General features: G+C 59.6%; 1 protein-coding gene across 1 annotated transcript; it reads left to right on the forward strand.

Annotated features, from left to right (window-relative positions):
• Positions 1 to 201: 201 nt before the first annotated feature.
• EHD2 (EH domain containing 2) lies at positions 202 to 10,594 on the forward strand. Its single transcript, XM_054052812.1, has 5 exons — positions 202 to 1,275; positions 4,445 to 4,542; positions 6,430 to 6,842; positions 8,593 to 8,757; positions 10,036 to 10,594. Exons 1-5 carry the CDS (start codon positions 878 to 880, stop codon positions 10,573 to 10,575), a joined length of 1,614 nt encoding a protein of 537 aa, XP_053908787.1. The 5' UTR covers positions 202 to 877; the 3' UTR covers positions 10,576 to 10,594.
• Positions 10,595 to 11,268: the final 674 nt, after the last annotated feature.

Raw genomic sequence — 11,268 nt, forward strand, 5'->3', positions numbered from 1 at the left:
CCTTTTTTTGGGGGGAAAAGGACCTTTTTTGAGGGAAAAGGACCTTTTTTGGGGGGAAAAGGACCTCTTTTTGGGGGAAAAGGACCTCTTTTTTGGGGAAAAGGACCTCTTTTTGGGGGAAAAGGACCTTTTTTTGGGAAAAAGGATTTTTTTTGGGGGGAAAAGGACCTCTTTTTTAGGGAAAAGGACCTTTTTTGGGGGAAAAGGACCTTTTTTTGGGGGGGAAAGGACTTTTTTTGGGAAAAGGACCTCTATTTTGGGGAAAAGGACCTTTTTTGGGGGGAAAAGGACCTTTTTTTGAGGGAAAAGGATCTTTTTTTGGGGGAAAAGGACCTTTTCCGGGGGGGAAAGGATCTCTTTTTTGGGGAAAAACGTCGATTCCCACCACCAGGAACGTCGATTCCCACCAGGAACGTCGGTTCCAACCAACCAAGAACATTAATTCCCACCAGGAACCGCCCATCCCATTGGGAATGTTGATTCCCACCACCAGGAACACCGATTCCCAACAAGAACATTGATCGATTCCAACCAGGAACATCGATTCCCACCAGGAACGTCGATTCCTTACCAGGAACATCGATTGATTCCCATCGGAAACGTCGATTCCCACCAGGAACGTTGATTGATTCCTATCAGGAACATCGATTCCCACCAGGAACGTCGATTCCCACCAGGAACGTTGATCGATTCCCACCAGGAACGTCGATTCCCACCAGGAACGTCGATTGATTCCCACCAGGAACGTCGATCGATTGGTTCCCAGCAGGAACGTTGGTTGATTGGTTCCCACCAGGACCACCCCATCCCACCGGGACCACCCAATTCCAAGCGAGAAGGTTGATTCCCAGCGGGAACGCCGCTTCCCAGCACCGGGATGTTCAGCTGGCTGCGGAAGCAGGAGAAGAAGAACCCCGAGGTGGTCCACACGGTGACCGAGGGGCTGAAGAACCTCTACAAGAAGAAGCTTCTCCCGGTGGAGGAGTTCTACCGCTTCCATGAGTTCCACTCTCCGGCGCTGGAAGAGGCGGATTTCGACACGAAGCCCATGGTGTTGGTGGTGGGACAGTACTCCACCGGGAAGACCACCTTCATCCGGTATCTCCTGGAGCAGGACATCCCCGGGAGCCGCATCGGGCCCGAACCCACCACCGACTCCTTCGTGGCCATCATGTACGGAGAGAGCGAAGGAATCACACCCGGCAACGCCCTCATCGTCGACCCCAACAAACCCTTCCGCAAACTCAACCCCTTCGGGAATGCCTTCCTCAACCGGTGAGACGCAGGGTGGATCCCACCCCAGCAAAGCCCCGGGTCCACCTGAAGCCCCCCCAGATCCACCTAAAGCCCATCCGAATCCACCAAAGCCCCCCCAGATCCACCTAAAGCCCCCCCAGATCCATCAAAGCCCCCTCAGATCCACCTAAAGCCCATCCAGATCCACCTAAAGCCCCCCCGGATCCATCAAAGCCCCCCCAGATCCACCTAAAGCCCCCCCAGATCCACCTAAAGCCCTTCCGGATCCATCAAAGCCCCCCCAGATCCACCTAAAGCCCATCCAGATCCACCAAAGCCCCCCCAGATCCACCTAAAGCCCCTCTGGATCCATCAAAGCCCCCCCCAGATCCACCTAAAGCCCATCCGGATCCATCAAAGCCCCCTCAGATCCATCAAAGCCCCCCCAGATCCACCTAAAGGCCATCCGGATCCATCAAAGCCCCCCCAGATCCATCAAAGCCCCCCCAGATCCACCTAAAGCCCATCCAGATCCATCAAAGCCCCCTCAGATCCATCAAAGCCCCCCCAGATCCACCTAAAGCCCCCCCAGATCCACCAAAGCCCCCCCAGATCCACCTAAAGCCCATCGGGATCCACCAAAGCCCCCCCAGATCCACCTAAAGCCCTTCCGGATCCACCAAAGCCCCCTCAGATCCATCAAAGCCCCCCCAGATCCACCTAAAGCCCATACGGATCCACCAAAGCCCCCCCAGATCCATCAAAGCCCCCCCAGATCCACCTAAAGCCCATCGGGATCCATCAAAGCCCCCCCAGATCCACCTAAAGCCCCCCCAGATCCACCTAAAGCCCATCCGGATCCATCAAAGCCCCCCCAGATCCACCTAAAGCCCCTCTGGATCCATCAAAGCCCCCCCAGATCCACCTAAAGCCCCTCTGGAACCATCAAAGCCCCTCCAGATCCACCTAAAGCCCCTCTGGATCCATCAAAGCCCCCTCAGATCCACCTAAAGCCCCTCTGGAACCATCAAAGCCCCCCCCAGATCCACCTAAAGCCCATCCGGATCCATCAAAGCCCCCCCAGATCCATCAAAGCCCCCCCAGATCCACCTAAAGCCCCTCTGGATCCATCAAAGCCCCCTCAGATCCACCTAAAGCCCCTCTGGATCCATCAAAGCCCCCCCAGATCCACCTAAAGCCCATCCGGATCCATCAAAGCCCCCCCAGATCCACCTAAAGCCCCTCTGGATCCACCTAAAGCCCCCCCAGATCCACCTAAAGCCCATCTGGATCCATCAAAGCCCCCTCAGATCCACCTAAAGCCCATCCGGATCCATCAAAGCCCCCCCAGATCCACCTAAAGCTCCTCTGGATCCATCAAAGCCCCCCCAGATCCACCTAAAGCCCCTCCAGGTCCTCCAACCCCCCCAAAATCGACCCAACTCCCCCCCCAAATTGACCAAATCAACCAAATTTCCCTCCCAATCGACCAAAGTCCCCCCCAAAATCGACCAACCCCCCCCAAATTAACAGAACCCCCCCCAAATCGACAAACTTCCCCCTCAAATCGTCCAACCCACCCCCCAAATTGACAGAACCCCCCAAAATCGACCCAAATCCCCCCAAAATTGACCAAAATCCCCCCTGAATCAACCAAAATGTCCCCAAATTGACCAAAATCCCTCCCAAATGGACCCAAATCCCCCCAAATCGACCCAAATCCCCCCAAATCGACCAAAATCCCCCCAAAATTGACCAAAATGCTCCCAAACGGACCAAAATCCCCCCCAAATGGACCAAAATCTCCCCCAAATCGACCCAAATCCCCCCAAATTGACCAAAATGTCCCCCAAATTGACCAAAATCCCCCCTAAATTGACCAAACCCCCCCCAAATGGACCAAAATCTGCCCCAAATGGACCAAAATCCCCCCAAATAAACCAAAATCCCCCCAAATTGACCAAACCCCCCCCAAATTGTTCACCCCCCCCCAATCCACCCCCCCCAAACTGACTCCAATCCCCCAATAATGAACTCTCCCCCCCCCCCCCCAAATCTCCCCCTTTCTTCCCCATTTTTGGGGCTCCGGGGGAAGGGGGGGGTGGGGTCAGCGGGAGATTTTGGGGTGTCCCCCCCCCTCCTTTGGGAAGTGGGGAGGGGTTCCCTGTTTCCCTTCTTTGTCTTCCCGGGGGGGGGAAAGGGGGGGGCGATGAGCCAGACTTTAGGAATGCGGAGCCGCCCTGGAAAGACTCGGTCATGGCCATGGGGGGGGCACGGGAGGGGCCCCCCCTCTTTAGGACACCCCCCTTTGCCCTAAAAATATCCATTTTTACCCTTAACAACACCACCCCCCCAAAAAACGCCCCTTTTTTACCCTTAAAATACGCCGGGGGGGGGTCGAGGGGGGTTTGGGGGGGGCTGGGGGGGCTGAAAGGGGGGCTCAGGGGGGTTTGGGGGGGTCAAAGAGGGGGTCGAGGGGGGGTTTGGGGGGTCTGGGGGGGGAACAAAGTGGAGAGGGGGGATTTGGGGGGGTTTGGGAGGGGCTGAAAGGGGGGGTCGGGGGGGTTGGGGGGGGCCAAAGGGGGGGTTTGGAGGGGTCAAAGGGAAGGGGTCAGGGGGGGTTGGGGGGTCTAGGGGGGTCAAAGGGGGGTTTGGGGAGTCAAAGGGGGGGACCAGGGGCTTTGGGGGGGTCAAAGGGAGGGGTCAGGGGGGTTTGGGGAGTCTGGGGGGGTCAAAGGGGGGGTTGGGGGGTCAAAGGGGGGGTCAGGGGGGTTTGGGGGGTTTGGGGGGGTCAAAGGGGGTTTGGAGGGTCAAAGGGGGGGACCAGGGGCTTTGGGGGGGTCAAAGGGAGGGGTCAGGGGGGTTTGGGGAGTCTGGGGGGGTCAAAGGGGGGTTTGGGGGGTCAAAGGGGGGGGTCAGGGGGGTTTGGGGGGTCTAGGGGGTCAAAGGGGGGTTTGGGGGGGTCAAAGGGGGGTTTGGGGGGTCAAAGAGGGGGTCAGGGGGGTTTGGGGGGTTTGGGGGGGTCAAAGGGGGTTTGGAGGGTCAAAGGGGGGGTCAGGGGGTTTTGGGGGGTTTGGGGGGTCAAAGGGGGGTTTGGGGGGGTCAAAGAGGGGGACCAGGGGGGTTTGGGGGGGTTTAGGGGGTCAAAGGGGGGGTCAGGGTGTTCCGGTTTGTGTGTGACCCCCCAAACCCCCCCCCCCCCGCGCAGGTTACAGTGCGCGACGCTCCCCAATCAGGTGCTGCAGAGCATCAGCATCATCGACACCCCCGGAATCCTCGCGGGGGAGAAACAGAGAGTGAGCAGAGGTGAGGGGGGGAAAAGGGGGGGAAAAGGGGGGGAAAGGGGGGGGGAAAGGGGGGAGAAACAGAGAGTGAGCAGAGGTGAGGGGGGGAAAAGGGGGGGAAAAGGGGGGGAAAGGGGGGAAAAGGGGGGGAAAAGGGGGGAAACAGAGAGTGAGCAGAGGTGAGGGGAGAGGGGGGGAAAAGGGGGGGAAAGGGGGGGAAAGGGGGGGTAAAAGGGGGGGAAAAGGGGGGAAACAGAGAGTGAGCAGAGGTGAGGGGAGAGGGGGGAAGGGGGGGAAAAGGGGGGGAAAGGGGGGGAAACAGAGAGTGAGCAGAGGTGAGGGGAGAGGGGGGGAAAGGGGGGGAAAAGGGGGAAAAGGGGAGAAACAGAGAGTGAGCAGAGGTGAGGGGAAAAGGGGGGGAAAAGGGGGGAACATGGGGGGAAACAGAGAGTGAGCAGAGGTGAGGGGGAAAGGGGGGAAAGGGGGGGAAAAGGGGGGGAACAGAGAGTGAGCAGAGGTGAGGGGGGGGGAAGGGGGGGAACAGGGGGGGGAAAGGGGGGGAAACAGAGAGTGAGCAGAGGTGAGGGGAGAGGGGGGGAAAGGGGGGAACATGGGGGGGAAACAAAGGGGGGGAAAGGGGGAGAAACAGAGAGTGAGCAGAGGTGAGGGGGGGGAAGGGGGGAACATGGGGGGGAAAGGGGGGAATGGGGGAAAAACAGAGTGAGGAGAGGTGAGGGGGAAAGGGGGGAAAAGGGGGGGGAAACAGTGAGCAGAGGTGAGAGAGGGGGGAAAAGGGGGGGGAAAGGGGGGAAAAGGGGGGGAAAAGGGGGGGAAAAGGGGAGAAACAGAGAATGAGCGGGAGGGGAAGGGGGAAAAGGGGGGGAGAAAAGGGGGGAAAAGGGGGAAAGGGGAAAAGGGGGGAAAGGGGGGAAGGGGGGGCGAAACAGGGAGTGAGCAGAGGTGAGGGGGGGGAAAGGGCGGGAAAAAAGGGCGGGAAAAGGGGAGAGTGTGTAGAGGTGGGGGAAAAAAGGGGAAAAGGGGAAAGGGGGAGAAAAGGGGGAAGGGGGAGAAATGGGGGAAAATGGGGGAAAAGGGGGAAAAGGGGGGGAAAGGAGAGCGTGTGCAGAGGTGAGGGGGGAAAGGGAGGGAAAAGGGTGGGAAAAGGGCAGGAAAAGGGGGGAGAAGAATGGGGGGACAAGGAGAGAGTGTGAAGGGCTGAGCGGGAAAAGGGGGAAAAGGGGGGGAGAAGGGGGAAAGGGTGGGAAAAGGGGGGGAAAGGGGGGGGAAGAATGGGGGGAAAAGGAGAGAGCGGTTACAATTGGGGTTGAGATTGGTTTTGGGACTGAGTTTGGGATTGGGTCTGAGGTTGGGATTGAGGTTGGGATCGGAGTTGAGACTGAGGTTGGGATTGGGATTTGGGGTTGGGATTGAGGTTGAGGTTGGGATTGGGGTTGGGATTTGGGATTGAGGTTGGGATTTGGGATTGAGGTTGGGATTGAGGTTGGGGCTGAGATTTGGGATTGGGTCTGAGATTTGGGGTTGAGATTGGGATTGGGGTTGGGATTGGGGTTGGGATTTGGGATTGAGGTTGGGATTGGGGTTGGGGTCGGGGTTGGGATTGAGGTTGGGATTTGGGATTGAGGTTGGGATTGGGGTTGGGGTCGGGGTTGGGATTGAGGTTGGGATTTGGGATTGAGGTTGAGGTTGGGATTGGGTTTTAGGATTGGGACTGAGCTTTGAGGTTGACATTTGGATTCTGGTTTGGATTGGGGCGAGAGATCGGGATTAGAGCCGGGAGGGGGATATTGGGGTGTTGTACTTTTCCACCCGGGGTTGAATCGGGGCTGCGATTCCGACCCCCTCCACGCCCTCATCCGACCCTGCGTCCTCCCCTCGCCGTGGCCTCCAGGTTACGACTTCCCGGCCGTCCTCCAATGGTTCGCGGAGCGCGTGGACCTCATCATCCTCCTCTTTGACGCCCACAAACTGGAGATCTCGGATGAGTTCTCGGAGGCCATTCGCGCCCTCAAGGGCAACGAGGACAAAATCCGGGTGGTCCTCAACAAGGCCGATATGGTGGAGACGCAACAGCTGATGCGCGTCTACGGGGCCCTCATGTGGTCTTTGGGGAAGGTCTTCAACACCCCCGAAGTCCTGAGGGTCTTCATCGGCTCCTTCTGGGCCGAACCCCTCCTCAACGCCGACAACCGGGAGCTCTTCGAGCTGGAGGAGCAGGACCTGTTCCAGGACATCCAGAACCTGCCCCGTCACGCGGCCCTCAGGAAGCTCAACGACATGGTGAAACGAGCTCGGCTCGTTAGGGTGAGTGTGGAGAAATGGGGGGGTCTTGGGGTCCTTCAGGGATCCCATGGGGCCAAGAGGGCAGCAGGAGGTCTTGGGGTTCTTCATGGATCCCATGGGGCCGAGAGGGCATCAGGAGGTCTTGGGGTCCTTCATGGATCCCATGGGGCCAAGAGGGCATCAGGAGGTCTTGGGGTCCTTCATGGATCCCATATGGCCAAGAAGGCATCAGGAGGTCTTGGGGTTCTTCATGGGGCCAAGTGGGCATCAGGAAGTCTTGGGGTTCTCTGTGGATCCCATAGGGCCAAGAGGGCATCAGAAGGTCTTGGCGTTCTCCATTGGGCCAAGAGGGCATCAGGAGGTCTTGGGGTTCTCTGTGGATCCCATGGGGCCAAGAGGGCACCAGGCGGCCGTGGGGTTCCCCATGGATCCAAAGGGGCACCAGGAGGCCGTGGGGTTCCCCGTGGATCCAAAGGGGCACCAGGAGGCCGTGGGGTTCTCCGTGGATCCAAAGGGGCACCAGGAGGCTGTGGGGTTCCCCGTGGATCCAAAGGGGCACCAGGAGGCCGTGGGGTTCTCCGTGGATCCAAAGGGGCACCAGGAGGCCGTGGGGTTCTCCGTGGATCCAAAGGGGCACCAGGAGGCCGTGGGGTTCCCCGTGGATCCAAAGGGGCACCAGGAGGCCGTGGGGTTCCCCGTGGATCCAAAGGGGCACCAGGAGGCCGTGGGGTTCTCCGTGGATCCAAAGGGGCACCAGGAGGCCGTGGGGTTCCCCGTGGATCCAAAGGGGATCCCGAGGGCTCTCCAGGCCTCCTCCGGGTCCCCCTCCCGGGTGGCTCTTGGCCCCATTCTGCTCTGGTTTCCTCGTTAAGGGTTTCCTGTGCGGCCGCTCTTTCCGCCTCGTTAATTAGAACGGAACGAACGTGTGTGTCCGTCCCCTTCCCCGGTTCCTCCCGTTCCTCTCCAGCGGCTTTAGCCCATCCGGCCCTGCGGAAGGGCCCGGAGCCACCCGGACACCGGGGGGGAGGGGGAGATGGGGGAGGGGGGACGGGGGGGGTGGGGATCCCCGTCCCAACACTGTCTCATCCCAAACTATTCCATCCCCTCCTCCTCCTCCTTTTCCGCCTCCATCTCCATCTCTCTCCCATCTCCATTTCCATCTCCATCTCCACCTCTATCCCATCTCCACCTCTGTCCCATCTCCATCTCCATCTCTCTCCCATCTCCATCTCCACCTCCACCTCTGTCCCATCTCCACCTCCACCTCTGTCCCATCTCCATCTCCACCTCTGTCCCATCTCCACCTCTGTCCCATCTCCACCTCTGTCCCATCTCCATCTCCATCTCTCACCCATCTCCATTCCCACCTCCACCTCTGTCCCATCTCCACCTCCACCTCTGTCCCATCTCCACCTCCACCTCTGTCCCATCTCCATCTCCACCTCTGTCCCATCTCCACCTCTGTCCCATCTCCACCTCTGTCCCATCTCCATCTCCACCTCTGTCCCATCTCCACCTCTGTCCCATCTCCATCTCCACCTCTGTCCCATCTCCACCTCTGTCCCATTTCCACCTCTGTCCCATCTCCATCTCCACCTCTGTCCCATCTCCACCTCTGTCCCATCTCCATCTCCGTCCCATCTCCATCTCCATCTCCATTTCCATCTCCATCTCCACCTCTGTCCCATCTCCATCTCTGTCCCATCTCCACCTCCCCCTCTGTCCCCCCTCCGTCCCCCGCTGTCCCCCGTCCCCGCACTGCCCCGGACAGGTCCACGCGCACATCCTGAGCCGCCTGCGGAAGGAGATGCCGTCGGTCTTTGGGAAGGACACCAAGAAGAAGCAGCTCATCGCGAAGCTGCCGCTGCTCTTCACCCGCATCCAACTGGAGCAGCACATCCCGCCCGGAGACTTCCCGGACTGCGCCCGCATGCAGGTGCCGACAGGGACCTCCTCCGGGGCTCCATCCATGGCCTGGAGGGCTCCATCCATGGCCTGGTGGGCTCCATCCTGGCCTGGTGGGCTCCATCCTGGCCTGGTGGGCTCCATCCATGGCCTGATGGGCTCCATCCTGGCCTGGTGGGATCCATCTTGGCCTGGTGGGCTCCATCCATGGCCTGATGGGCTCCATCCTGGCCTGGTGGGCTCCATCCATGGCCTGATGGGCTCCATCCTGGCCTGGTGGGCTCCATCCATGGCCTGGTGGGCTCCATCCTGGGCTGGTGGGCTCCATCCATGGCCTGGTGGGATCCATCCTGGGCTGGTGGGATCCATCCATGGCCTGATGGGCTCCATCATGGCCTGGTGGGCTCCATCCATGGCCTGATGGGCTCCATCCATGGCCTGGTGGGCTCCATCCATGGCCTGGTGGGCTCCATCCATGGCCTGGTGGGCTCCATCCATGGCCTGGTGGGCTCCATCCTGGCCTGGTGGGCTCCATACTGGTCCCCTGAGCTCCATACTGGTCTTTTGAGCCCCATACTGGTCTCCTGAGCCCCATACTGGTCTTTGAGCTCCATACTGGTCTCCTGAGCCCCATCCTGGTCTTTTGAGCCCCATGGTGGTCCCCTGAGCTCCATACTGGTCTGGTGGGCCCCATACTGGTCTTTGAGCTCCATACTGGTCTGGTGGGCTCCATCCTGGTCCCCTGAGTGCCGTCGTGGTCCCCTGAGCCCCACGGTGGTCCCCTGAGCCCCACTGTGGTCCCCTGAGCCCCATCCTGGTTCCCTGCGCCCCACGGTGGTCCCCTGAGTGCCGTCGTGGTCCCCTGAGCCCCATCCTGGTTCCCTGCGCCCCACGGTGGTCCCCTGAGTGCCGTCGTGGTCCCCTGAGCCCCACTGTGGTCCCCTGAGCCCCATGGTGGTCCCCTGCGCCCCACAGTGGTCCCCTGAGCCCCACTGTGGTCCCCTGAGCCCCACGGTGGTCCCCTGAGCCCCACGGTGGTCCCCTGAGCGCCACGGTGGTCCCCTGAGCGCCACTGTGTTCCCCTGCGCCCCACTGTGGTCCCCTGAGCCCCACGGTGGTCCCCTGCGCCCCACGGTGGTCCCCTGAGCCCCATCCCGGTCCCCTGAGCCCCACGGTGTTCCCCTGAGCCCCACGGTGGTCCCCTGAGCCCCATCCCGGTCCCCTGAGCGCCACGGTGGTCCCCTGAGCCCCACGGTGGTCCCCTGAGCCCCACGGTGGTCCCCTGAGCGCCACGGTGGTTTTCCCGCAGGAGCAGCTCCTGGTCCACGACTTCTCGCGCTTCCCGGCGCTGAAGCCGCGGCTCTTGGAGGCTCTGGACGAGCTGCTGAGCACGGGCATCGCGGCGCTGATGCCGCTGCTGCGTCAGGAGGAGCTGGAGGCGCCCGACGACGGCGGCGTTCAGGGCGGCGCCTTCGACGGCACTCGCCGCGGCCCCTTCAGCGGCGCCGACGACGACGACGGAGAAGAAGGCGACGACGACGACGAATGGGCGGTGACCAAAGACAAAGCCAAGTACGACGAGATCTTCTACGGGCTGGCGCCGTGCGGCGGGAAGCTGAGCGGGCGGCGCGCCCGCAGCTGGATGGTGAGCAGCAACCTGCCCAGCTCCGTCCTCGGGCGCATCTGGAAGTTGAGCGACGTGGACCGCGACGGAATGTTGGACGCCGAAGAGTTCGCGTTGGCCGGTCACCTCATCGGGGCCAAGCTGGAAGGGAGGGGGTTACCCGCAGATCTGCCGCCGCGTCTCGTGCCGCCGTCCAAGAGGAGACCCAAAGGCTCCGCGGAGTGACGGGGGGCGGCGAAGGGGGGGGAGGGGGGAGGGAGAGCCCCAAAAGAGGAGGAGAACCCCAAAACGGGACCCTGGAAAGAGAGGAGAAGCTGAAAGCAGAGGAGAAACCCCCCAAAAAATGGGAGATCAAAATGAGAGGAGAACTTAAAATTAGAGGAGAACCCCCAAAAATGGGAGATAATGAGAGAAGAACTTAAAATTAGAGGAGAACCCTCAAAAATGGGACAATAAAATGAGAGGAGAACTTAAAATTAGAGGAGAACCCTCAAAAATGGGACAATAAAATGAGAGAAGAACTTAAAATTAGAGGAGAACCCTCAAAAATGGGACAATAAAATGAGAGGAGAACTTAAAATGAGAGGAGAACCCCCAAAAATGAGACATCAAAATGAGAGGAGAACCTAAAATCAGAGGAGAACTTAAAATTAGAGGAGAACCCCAAAAATGGGACAATAAAATGAGAGAAGAACTTAAAATCAGAGGAGAATCCCCAAAAATGGAGCAATAAAATGAGAGGAGACTCTAAAATCAGAGGAGAACTTAAAATGAGAGAACCCCAAAAAATGGGACATCAAAATGAGAGAAAAACTTAAAATTAGAGGAGAACCCAAAAAAATGGAGCAATAAAATGAGAGGAGAACTTAAAATTAGAGGAGAACCCCAAAAATGGGACAATAAAATGAGAGGAGAACT

Source organism: Cuculus canorus, chromosome 37 (genome assembly GCF_017976375.1).
Source record: "Cuculus canorus isolate bCucCan1 chromosome 37, bCucCan1.pri, whole genome shotgun sequence".
Classification (NCBI taxonomy): Eukaryota; Metazoa; Chordata; class Aves; order Cuculiformes; family Cuculidae; genus Cuculus; species Cuculus canorus.

Bases quoted from the DNA above. Each gene is read 5' to 3' on its own strand.
- EHD2 (XM_054052812.1), top strand. From the start codon at position 878: ATGTTCAGCTGGCTGCGGAAGCAGGAGAAGAAGAACCCCGAGGTGGTC. The intron at 1,276-4,444 runs GTGAGACGCAGG...CCCCCCGCGCAG, and splicing joins GGGAATGCCTTCCTCAACCG to GTTACAGTGCGCGACGCTCC. The intron at 6,843-8,592 runs GTGAGTGTGGAG...TGCCCCGGACAG, and splicing joins AACGAGCTCGGCTCGTTAGG to GTCCACGCGCACATCCTGAG.